At 38.9% G+C, this 12,510-nt stretch overlaps 1 protein-coding gene across 1 annotated transcript in view; it reads left to right on the forward strand.

Moving 5' to 3' along the window:
* Positions 1–12,510, forward strand: part of PDE5A (phosphodiesterase 5A, cGMP-specific) — a 283,278-nt gene that overhangs the window by 144,593 nt on the left and 126,175 nt on the right. Inside the window, exons 10-11 of the mRNA XM_006874591.1 lie at positions 4,227–4,402; positions 6,777–6,836. Of these exons, the coding sequence (XP_006874653.1) occupies positions 4,227–4,402; positions 6,777–6,836 (236 nt within the window). The remainder of the gene's footprint in view (positions 1–4,226; positions 4,403–6,776; positions 6,837–12,510) is intronic.

A 12,510-nucleotide genomic window follows, 5' to 3' on the forward strand; every position in this document is an offset into this window, starting at 1 on the left:
ATGTCTACTAGGTGGCTAGAGTCTGATCCTCAGAGCCTATGGTTTGGGCGGTCAACAACGCTTGGGCCCACAGGGGCTTGGCCTCCTGACCGGGTCTGTACTGTCTGCATCTGAGTCCTCCTTATTTATTGATTGTTTAAGGGACAACCACATTGTTTTTATATATGAAGGATAAGCTGTGGAAATTCTATCTGTAAAATGTGCTTCATCTCTAAATTGTTTCTAGTGAGTAACTATTTTGTTCTTTATCGACCCTTCTTCATAGCCTTTTTTGAAACATATATTTTTGTTTGATAGAATTAAATATTCTGAAGGATATAAAGAAATCACCAGTATTATGAATGCTATGTAAATATGACCACTACCCTTTCAAAGGAGAATAGATGATATGTCTGATTGAATGAGTTGTCTCTGTAATCCCTTTGCTTGCCTTGAACTTTACTCTGTCCCTAGATTTCTATCTGTAGTGGTGGGCTGGAACATAACTGTTCTGAGCTGTAGTTGTTCCAGCAGACTCTTGATACAAGTAACATTCCATTTTAATAACTTGTTAGCAATTCCAGAGGTATACTTAATGCCTCTTAAAGTAATCAATGAATTATCTTCTTATTTCTTACTGAGGCATGGATCGGGAATATTGTACAGAAAAGAATGAGGCCATAGCCTAGCAGACCCCAATAACCATCCACATCTCAGCCCCTCTTTGTTCTTTCCTTCTTCCACATACAGTAATTCTTACAAAGTGTTGGAAAATAAATCTTATTTATGAAGCACAACCATCAAGTAGTAGAGAACTTGGGTAAAAATTGAAGAGGCTGTTAATGTGTGAGGTGAGGATAAAGGCTAGGAACACACTGCTCTGGCTTTTCAAGAAAATGTGATTTGGGAGATAGCTAAGAGACTGTAAAGAGTTCCATGTTTGTTTATCATTTGGGGATTCACAAAGGTTGGAGGATAAAATGCTTAAGACTGTAAAGGACCTTCATTGTATGTGTTTTTACCATGCATTTAAATAGTAAATGAAAAACACTTTGTCAATTCTGAATTGACAGAAGTCAGTTCTGGCTCATAACTATCCTGTAGGACATAGTAGAACTGCCCCATAGGATTTTCATGGCCCTGGTGTGGTACTGCAGGATAAGCACTGGACTGCTAACTGCAAGGTCAGGGGTTCAAGCCCACCAGCTACTCCTCGGAAACCCTACCCAGGGTCACTGTGATTCAGAACCGACTTGACAACACTTCAGCAACAATCTTTGGAAGCAGAATGTCACATCTTTCTCCCATGGAATTGCTGGTGGGTTCAAACCACTGACCTATGGTTAGCAGTCATATGCTTTAACCACTGCACTGCTAGGGCTCCCTTTACCATTCATGAACTGTCATTTATTGAGATAATGAATGGCAATTGTCAGTGGGTGGTGGTGGTGATGTGCCATGGAGTCCGTTCCAACTCATAGTGACCCTGCACAAGGTTTCCAAGGCTGTAAATCTTTATGGGAGCAGAAAGCCTCATCTTTCTCCCACAGAACCGCTGGTAGTTTCGAACTGTTGACCATGAGATTAGCAGCCTGATTTGTAACCACTACGCTGCCAGAACCCCCTAATGGCCACTTAGTGTACAAGTTTTTACTTTCCCTGTCCAAATTCAGTAGGTTTAATTTTTATTTTATAATTAGAGAAGTACTCCCTGCAATAAAATGTAGTAGCAAAGGATATAGATGTTTTTAATGTCTAGAGAAACTCTGACAATAAAAAAAAGGTAAACAGGAGAATATATCTATTCGTCATTCATTGATTCATTTTCTGACATTTCTGATTGATAGCCATAATAAAAAAAAATCTGTCTAGCTGTTTTGTGCATTAACAACATACATCTGGTAGTAATGAATGAATGCTGAGGTACAAGAAGAGACTAACGCTAGCTGCAATAGTTATGTGTCAACTTGTGTGGGTCCTAATTCTCAGTGGTTAGGCAATTACAAAATGACATCATTAGTCATGTGTGCAGTGATGTGATTTGGCAGTTGACATGATGACATAGTCATCTTCCAGTTTGTGACCTGATGTGGTTATCCTCCATTTTTGCATAATGCCAGCTTTCACATAATGACCTAGTCTTTGGAAGCTAATCATGTCAGTAAATGAGGAATGGATATACAAATAACTGACTATATTTAAAAAAAAAAGCTGCACACTAGTAATGACTGCTGCTGCTGTTTAGTCAATTCTGGCTCATAGCAACCCTGTATAGGGTTTCCAAGGAGCGGCTGGTGAGCTTGAACCACCAACCTTGCAGTTCAAACCAACTTTGCAATCCAGCGCATTAGCCCACAGCACCACACCAGGACTAGTAATGACAAAGGGACTTCATATGCAGCCATGTACCACCATAGATTTTATGATCTGTGATGGGATCTTTTTCTGCTCCAGGGAAAAACAAGGGATAATAAAGACAATCTTTATGGCAAAGGGACAGACGTAGTTTGGAACAGAGCAGCAATTCTGCATTTCTTCATTAACTCAGAAAACATTTTTTTAGTGTGTTTATGTGGTTTTTATTATTGTTGTTGTTGTTTTATTGTTAGTTAAGTGCCATCAAGTCGATTCTGACTTGTAGTGACCCTATATAGGGTTTCCATGGAGTCGCTATTGAGTTTGAACCACCAACCTTGCTGTTCAAACCAACCTTGAGGTCGAATCCTTATCCTGTGCCATCACACCAGGACTCCGGCTATATATATGCCAGGCATTTTGCTAGCTTGTAGCTGAGAAAATGGGACTGAAAAACAAAATACCCAAGGTATTTAAAGCTTAGAAAGAGAGACAGAAATAAAATTCAAACCCCAAGTGATAATATTGGTGGTGGAGAGAAGTGCTTGCCTTTCCTGGGAAGTGACAGGCCTGGGAGCTCATTGTGAAGGGAAGTAGGGGTTGGGAACAGAGCTGTGTGAAAGCCTGGAAAAAGGGTAGACAAGCAAAGTACAGTCAGGGACCTGCTAGCAGTGACCTGACTGAGGTAAGAAGGCAAGAGAACAGAAAAGTGTGGTAATAAAGTCGTCTTTGGGGCCCGGTAGAGCTAGGGTTTGAATTTTAGACCCACCCATACATAGCTAAGTGAGCTTAGAAAATGACTTAACCTTTTTGAGACTCAGTTTCTTCATTTGTAAAATATGTATGTCCAAAACTTCCTCACAGTGTAATTTGGGAAGGCTAGAGATGATGTGTATAATAAAGCATTTAGCATGCCTCCCGTACAGTGGGCCCATGATGGAAATCAGTTACTTTATGTTTAGAGACAGAAGTGTTATTATTGTTATTAAGTGCTGTTGAGTCAGTTCCAACCCATAACAACCCTGTATAAGGTTTCTGAGTAGTGACTAGTGGGTTTGAACTGCCAACCTAGTGGTTTATACGGACCTTAGAGTCCAGTACATTATCCTGCACCACCACATCAGAACTTGTTTGTTTTTTCCCAGAGACAGGCTGGCTCACCAAAGTCCTCATAGGCTCCATATCCCATAGAGCTTCTAGTTCAATACAATTTCTTATAACGTTGATATAATTTTCCTTTTTTTATTGACTTTATAAGAGAGGCCAGGACTAAAGAGGTTATTATTTTTTTTTAAAGATAGATCTGCTTGTATTCCCAAGTAAACAGTCATTTTCAGTTATTCATTTGCAGTACCAAAAGTTGTCTTCTAGTATGATTGTTCTGGACATGTATTTGAAAATTGAGACAATCAATGTGGATTTTCAGTTCTCAGCATTCTACTTTTTTGTGTAATTGAGTTTTTAAATTCTGGATTCTCAGTAAGAAAAGCAGTCTACAGGTCCCAAAATTCTAATATATCTCAAAACTGTTGTCTTGGCAAGTGTACAAAAATCCAATTAGTCTCCAAAGGACAAATTGTCTTTGGGGACTCCACTGATGTAAAATTCACAGCAGAGTCTGGAAGAAAATAGTACTCTAGGATTTTTTTAAGCACAGTCCACATATATTTAAAACTATGTGAAAATGATTCTCATGTAAATTAATTTCATTTGTTCTTCTAGCATATATTTGCAGGGGGGTGTTTGCTTATTTTGAAATGCTAACCATTCCTTAAAAAATTGTATAAGGAAATCTTTGTGTATCTGTGTGTTAGAGTTAAAAACAGAAAAGGGGTAAGGGGAACCTATGATAATTAACAATAACATTTGCATAATCTTTTGAACCATTATAGGAGTTTGCCAACTTGTCAATAAGATGGAGGAGAATACTGGCAAGGTTAAGCCTTTCAACCGAAATGATGAACAGTTTCTGGAAGCTTTTGTCATCTTTTGTGGCCTGGGAATCCAAAACACACAGATGTACGAAGCAGTGGAAAGAGCCATGGCCAAACAGATGGTCACATTGGAGGTGGGCTGAAGTTTACAGGGCCTTCTGGTCTCTACAATCAAACACATAGCTTTTACCTTTCCTTGTGACAATTCATGGTGTGTGTTATATAATTGTGTCCTTATAAAAATTGCCTAATAATATGATCAAATTCATAGTATCCTCCATTTAAACTGCTGAGAGAACTTAAGACCCAAAGATTTTTGAGAAAGTTGTTGAAAGTCATGTGGCCAAATCATATCAATAGTTTTTTTTCTCTTTAGTCCTCTACTTTTTCTGCAGAAAGCAATCCTTGACTTTAATCTATCTCCAAAAATGATTGCTCATTCTGTGTGTACTGTCCCTTCCCTGATCTTCCCATCTCTATGCAAAAAGTAAAGAAAAAGACATTAAAAGAAAAAGCAAACAAAAATCTTACTCACGCTTAGTGAATTAGATATGAGAAAGGAGGAGGCAAAATCAGTGAAAAGTAGGAATAGTTTAATCTCCCGGGTGGTAGTGGCGGTTATGTGCCATGGAGCCGGTTCCGACTCATAGCGACCCTGTATAGGGTTTCCGAGGCTGTAAATCTTTACAGAAGCAGAACGCCTCATCTTTCTCCCGCGGAACAGCTGGTAGTTTTGAATTACTGACCTTGCGGTTCACACCCCAATTCATAACCACTACGCTACCAGAGCTCCTTAACCTCCCTAGTAGGAATGTATAATATGAATGAGTTTCACCTTAGAAACTCATTCATATTACATATTTATGGATCCCACTTCTGAAAAGTTGGGTTCACTAAATCTTAGGTAGGTGCTAGGAATCCATATTACTTGGGAAAAAAACCCAAAAAACTTAGCCAAGTGATTCTGAATGGGTAGGCAAGCTAGGTGGACCTATTTTCTGCATTCTGGTGACTATATCCTTGGTACACTGGCCTCAGAGGCAGGTTCCTTCCCAGGTAGGTCGAACCTACCGAGGTGGTACCAGCCCTTTGTGGATGTTTCATACAGCCTTAGAAGTGTACACTTGGTATAATAGGATATTTCTTACATCACAAACCAGTTTAGGGAAATAAAAAATACTAATAATCTCTACTTAGTCACTCCTACATCAGTGTTAAATTAGTTGAATGTTTACCTATTCGAATCTAGTTGAGATCGGTGTAAAATTAGTATTGGATATAATAACTTTTTCTCTGTTTTTTAATACTTAACCTAAGTAGCTGAAGAGATATACATTATATATGAGGGGGCTCCAAAAAGATTGTAGAAAAATGAAATTTTTTTCCACAAACTTTATTAAGCACCTTCATATATGAAGATTTACCAATAGTTTTAAATTTCAATGTAATCTTTAAAGACACCTCACTCTGAATCTATAATACTAATAGTTGTGGTACCGAATTATATAAAAGACCTAGGATTATAAGCTTTTGGAAATCTTAATTTCAAACATATATACATGTGTGTATATATACAGGACAGAGAGAGAGAGCTACCCTAAGTAGTGCAAATGATTAATGCATTCAGCTACTAACATTTAGGTTAGAAGTTTTAATCCACTCAGAGAGGAACCTTGGAAGAAAGGCCTGGTGATCCACTTCCCAGAAAACGAGCCACTGAAAACTCCAGGGAACACAGTTGTACTCTCACACACATGGGGTCACCATGAGTTGGAATCAACACTACTGCAACTAGTTCATAAATGCTTACTCTGTATTTTAATGCTTAATGCATATATTAAATATGAGCCGAAGTCAAGTCACCACAATTCCTGAGTCTCAGTGTCCTCAGGTGTTGATGAATATATAGATGAACTGCTATATTCTCAGCTTTTGAAGCTGTAACAATATCCCTAAATCTATATAATGTTACATTCCAGCCTACATGTTTTCCTTATGAATTTACAGTGGTTACAGGTTTCACGTAAAAGCTTCTTCTAGACTACATTTTTTCCACCAAATGTTGACACCAAAATACCAGTTTATGTAAAGGCTTTTTGGTACTCAAGCAAAAATAACGAAAGTCTTTTTCTCTTTTTTTTTTTTTTTCCTTTGCCTAGTTGGTAGACTTAAAAAACAATTCAAAACAAAATTTCTGCCAAGTTTGAGCTAATAGCTATTTCTAGTGTGGTATATAAATAATGTATTTGTTATATCAACAATGTCAGAAGGAAAATTGCTAGCATTTCTTTTGAACATAGGGAATATAACTTTTCATATTCTGAAACAAGCAATTGAATCTAAGCCTGGGATTTCCATGCTTGTTAAAAAGAAAGCAGCAAAGTTTAGGCATTTTGAGGATTCTAGTTATCCATCTCTACAAGACATTTCGGCAGAATTCCAGGCTTGAAATTTCAATTCCCATTTGGTAGTCCTGTCCTCTATGACGTTTCTTTTCACCCCCTATAGGTCCTGTCATATCACGCTTCTGCAGCAGAAGAAGAAACAAGAGAGCTCCAGTCTTTAGCGGTAATTCTTTTTTCAAATTACTAACTACAGATATCTAATTAATAGGTAAATGTGCTTTTCTTAGGATAACTGCTTCTACTAGTAATGGTGCCCCCTAGTCATGTAATCAAATTTGGGAAATATTGAAATGGACACGTATTAAAATATTTAATCAGTCCTACTTTATTAGGTACATTATTGATAAACAAAGCAAAAATAATAGCTTACATTGACATTGTAATATATGTGTCGGATTTGTTTTCCCCTGGTAATTGTTACAGTCTTTTTTATACAAAGTTAAATTTACTTTTCAGTAACTGGGGAAATGGTTAACTAAAATGTGGTTGTCTGGTTAGGGTAATGACAACAAAAATTTTACAGGTTGTTATTGGTACTCTAGTTCACATTATCAAGAATTTGGGTTCAAAGAAGACCAGGTCCTGCTTTCTCAATGCATTCTCATTTAATGTGTAATGGAAGAAGAACACATATAGAAGTAGGTCTTAGTTAGAATTAATGAAAATGTAAAGTGCTTGTATGTTTACAACCAATACTAGCCTTCTAAGTTTAGATTTAAGATATCAGCTTGAGGACTAAGGTGTGCCTGACCCAAGCCATGGTATTTTCAGTCACCTCATATGCATGTGAACATTAGACAGTGAATAAGAAAGACGGTAGAAGAATTGATGTGTTTGAGTTATGGTGTTGGAGAAGAACATTGAAAGTACCATGGACTGCTAGAAGAACAAGCAAATCTGATTTGGAAGAAGTTCTCCTTAGAAGAATGCTCCTTAGAAGCCAGGTTCATGACACTTTGTCTCTTATACTTCAAACATGTTATTAGATGGGACCAGCTTAATACTATAAAAGATCGGTGAAATAGAGGAAGACCCCAATGAGATGGGTTAACAAAGTAGCAACAACAGTGGGCTCAAACATAGCAACAGGCGTGAGGATGAGGCAGAACCAGTATTTCATTCTTTTGTGCATAGGATTGCTATAAGTCAGAACCAACTCAACAACAAGTTTAGATTTATTTGTGATGATATAGATGAGGTCTATGCAATAAACAACATTCTTAGTAACGGAGAAAAGATTGAAGTTGTCAAGGACTTCATTCTTCTTGGATCAACTATCAACACCCACAGAAGCAGCAGTCAAGAAATCAAACGATGTATTGCACTAGGCAAATCTGCTGCACAAGACCTTTTTAAAGTGTTGAAGAGCAAAGATGTCAGCTTGAGGACTAAGGTGCTCCTGACCCAAGCCATGGTATTTTCAATAACCTCATATGGATGTGAAAGCTGGACAGTGAGTAAGGAAGACCGTAGAAGAATTGATGCTTTTGAGTTGTGGTGTTGGAGGAGAATATTGAAAGTGAAGTACCCAATAGATCTGTTTTGGAAGAAGTGCAGGCAGAGTGCTCCTTGGATGCCAGGATTGCCAAAATTTGTCTCTCATACTTTGGACATATTGTCAGGAGGGAGCAGTCACTGGAGAAGGATATCATGTTTGGTAAGGTGGAGGATCAGAGAGAAAGAGGAAGACCCCCAGCGAGATGGATTGGCCAAGTGGCAGCATCGATGGACTCAAGCTTGGCAACGATAGTGAGGTTGGCCCACGATCGGGCAGTGTTTCGTTCTGCTGTACATAGGGTCGCTATGAGTCGGCACTGACTCGATGGCACCTAACAACAACAACAATGTGAGAAGTGATCTGTACTCCTTTTCTCCCCCTGTAGGTTCTTGCTGTGATCAGATGATTGAGGGTCGGTTTCGTTTTGGGGATTCCTTGGGTGATACAAACAGTACATTCAGCTACTAACCAAAAGATTGGTAATTTGAGTCTACCCAAAACAAAAGCCTGGGTTGATCTACTTCTGAAAATCAGCCACGTAATACTCTCTTGACACACATGGAGTTGCCGTGCATTTAGAATCACCTTGATGGCAACTGGTGGTGAGGGTGTCATTGTCATAATCATCACTGCCCACCCTATGCTAAGCCTTACGTTTTCTCATGTAAGCTGTACAGTAAGTGGGTGTGTCAGGAAGCAAACCCCTGAACCCATGCACATCACTACTGTGCTGTTTGTTATGAGCTGTTAGGGAGAGAGAAGAGTCAACATTGCAGGTTTCAGTGTTGGTAATTCAACGGTTGATGGTGCCATTAATGAACAAATGTGGAATTATTAACGAGAGACTTGTTTTGAGGGAAAGCTGGTAGATTTGACTTAGGACATAAGTTTAAGGTGCTGGTAGAATAACCAATTAGACATCTCAACGACCGAACAAGGCAGGAGTAGAGTAGTGAGGAGGCAGTCGGAACTGGTGGTGGTGTGCCGTGGAGTTGGTTCAGACTCATAGTGAACCTGAATGGCATTTCCAAGGCTGTAAATCTTTATGGGAGCAGAAAACCTTATCTTTCTCCCATGGAATGGCTGGTAGTTTCGAACTGCTGGCCGTGTGGTTTGCAGCCCAACTCATAACCACCACACTACCAGAGTTCCTTATGGTCTGATCTAAAGATGAACATATATAATTTAGTGTTCCATTGGTAGTGAAATTATGGGGTTGTAGCAATTGGGAGAGAAATAAGTGAAAGACTAAGAGCAGATCTCTCATGAATATAGTTTTAGATGGAAGGGGCCAGAAAAGAAACTAGCTCAGGAACCCTGGTGTGGTTCTGTAGGATAAGCACTGGATTGCCAACCGCAAGGTTGGCACTTCAAACCTATCAGCCACTCCTTGGAAACCCTATACAGGGTCACTATGAGTCAGAACCAACTCATTGGCATTTGACAAGAAGAAGAAGACAGAAAAACAGTGGTTTCACAGAAAGGAAGGTTTAGAAGAGTTACACAGTACAGACGGCAAAAAAGGACCGCGTTTCAAAACAGTAGAGTCATCGGTTGTTATAGGAAGGCTGAAATATGAGGACTGAGAAAACACTGCTGGGTTCGGTGATCGGGTGATTGATGAGAGCAGTAAGAGGAAATGGTGAGGAAGTAAGTACAGAGTATTTTTTTCCTCTTAAGTTTTGTATAAAAGAGAAATTGGAGAAGACGCTGTGAACTGTCACGTTTGTTTTTGTGATCCAGAGTTACTCACAAGCCAAAGGATTTACATAAGGGGGAATCCAGGGTTGAATGAAAGACTCCTCGAAGTACAAATCATTGAAGAGATACAGAGATAAGTGGCATGCGCTAGACATTTATTTTACAAACACAAGAGCAAAAAGACAAGAATTGATGGAATTATGGAGCACCTCCTATATTTTTGGCATTTAAAATTTTTCATATGTGTTAGCTAAGTGTATTTAATCCATAGTCCACCTGGTATTGGTGATAGTTGTTTGCCACATGAGTTGGTTCCCACTCATAGCAACCCAGTGCAGGATTTCCAAGGCTGTAAATCTTTACAGCAGCAGAAAGGCTTAACTCTCTCCTGTGGAATGACTGGTAGATTCAAACTTCTGACCCTATATTTAACAGCCCAGCTCATAATCCACTATGTTACCAGGGCTCCTTACCACCTACCTATAAGGTACATACTAGCATTTTGTGAAAGCAAATTGAGGTTTAAAGAGTTTAGATTGCCCTGCTCAGATTCTCACAGAATCCCTACACCTGAAACAGATGGTTAAATACTTGGCTTATAACTGAAGGGTTGGTGTTCAAATCCATGCACAGGCACCTCAGAAGAAAGATCTGATGATCAGCTTCCAAACGGATAGCGTAGTTGTAGGGCAAAACACATAGAGTTGCCATGTGTCAGAGTTGACTTGATGGCCACTGGTTTTGCTTTTTTCACTCTGGTCCTCAGAGGTCGTAAGTTGTGGTGCCACTACTCAAATTCAGTCAGGCCAGATCCAGTACCCACTCCTCATGACACTGCATTGGAGATAGAACCAACGGGAATAGATTGAGAGCTTTGGTGGTTGGTGGTTATATGCCGTGGAGTCGGTTCCGACACATAGCGACCCTGTACAGGGTTTCCGAGGCTGTAAATCTTTATGGGAGCAGAAAACCTCATCTTTCTCCCACGGAACAGCTGGTAGTTTCGAACTGCTGACCTTAAGGTTCGCACCCCGATTCGTAACCACTACGCTACCAGAGCTCCATGAGAGCTTTAGACATGCTCAATTATCTCCATGAGTCAGTATTTACTGGTCATTTGCCAAGAACTGAAAGAACTTTATATGATTTCACCTGAAAAGCTAAGCCCCTTTTGGGAGTAGCCTTGTACTGAAGTGGCTTTATATTTTTTATTCCTGATAATATTGTAAGTAATGGCCAGTTTTTCATTTACTTAAATAGGTTTATACATTAAAAATGTCTTTCAGCTCAGGCTTAGTTGGTCCATTTGTCCATTTCTCTTAGTAGGATATAATTTTCAACTCAGTGTGTACTGTGAGTTGGAAATTAGCATATGGAAAAATACATTTGAAGTGCTTGCAGTCACTGAGAGGTTAAGTTAGTTCTAAAATGATGGGAAGCTTATACTACCATGCGTTGTTTTAGATAAATAAAAACTAGCAGATACTTTGTAAAGATAATGCAAAATAAATCCCTAGGATATAAACTCTGTTTCTCACTTTAAAAATAGTATCATCTTTCAGAAAAACATCCTCTTAATTATGTTTGTAATTTTAGCAAGAGAAAAACATTTTGAAATAACTGAAAATTGCTGTAGTGCTTTATTGTTCAAAACCATCTGTTGTTCCATTTGGAAAATAGGTTTTTGGCAGCTGCATTAGCAAGTTAGGGTCACATAGCTTGTAGATCAAGTAATTCATTTAAATTATTTGAAATTCAATTGATTTCAATTCTCATTTTCTAGCAACCTAATAAAAATTCCTTTATTGTCCCAACCATACAGGTGTGTGTAATTAGTCTGCATCACCCAGTAATTCGCAAAAGTGCTGTCTTTGTCTAATTGTTTATCTCAATTTAACATCTAAAATAATTGAAGGGAAAAAGCTGTCAATTTTTTTTAAATTCTTCTATTAAAAATGGTTCTGAAGAGAATCAAATCATGTACTTGTTGTTAAGTAGTTGTTAAGTGCCGTTGAGTCGGTTCTGACTCATAGTGACCCTGTATAGCGTTTGAGTCGGTTCCAGCCTATAACAACCCTGCATAGGGTTTCCAAGGAGCAACTGGTGAGCTTGAACGGCCGACCTAGCTGTTCAAGCTGACTTTGCAGTCCAGTGCATTAACCCACAGAGCCACCCAGAACTCCAAATCATGTAGTTAAGTTCATGAAATAGTTATACTTTTAACCAGAAAAGTTTCCAGGTAGTAGCAACGTAATTTAGCTGCTAAGAAATTCAGAGCTCTTATTATTTTTCCTTGATTTACTTGGGTTTTTCCCTCCTTTTTAAAACTAACTTTTTCTCAGCTTAAAATTGGGTTAATAAAAATGGAGACTTAAACTGAGCATTTTAGACCATATACTCAGACCTTTCGTTGTTGTTGTTAGGCGCCATCAAGTTGGTACTGATTCATAGCTACCCTATGCACAGCAGAACAAAACACTGCCCGATCCTGGGCCAACCTCACTAATGTTGCCACGCTTGAGTCCATCAATGCTGCCGCTTGGCCAATCCATCTCGTTGGGGGTCTTCCTCTTTTTCTCTGACCCTCCACCTTACCAAACATGATATCCTTCTCCAGCAACTGGTCCCTCCTGACAGT

This window comes from Chrysochloris asiatica, unplaced genomic scaffold (assembly GCF_000296735.1).
Source record: "Chrysochloris asiatica unplaced genomic scaffold, ChrAsi1.0 scaffold00288, whole genome shotgun sequence".
In the NCBI taxonomy this organism is placed as follows: domain Eukaryota; kingdom Metazoa; phylum Chordata; class Mammalia; order Afrosoricida; family Chrysochloridae; genus Chrysochloris; species Chrysochloris asiatica.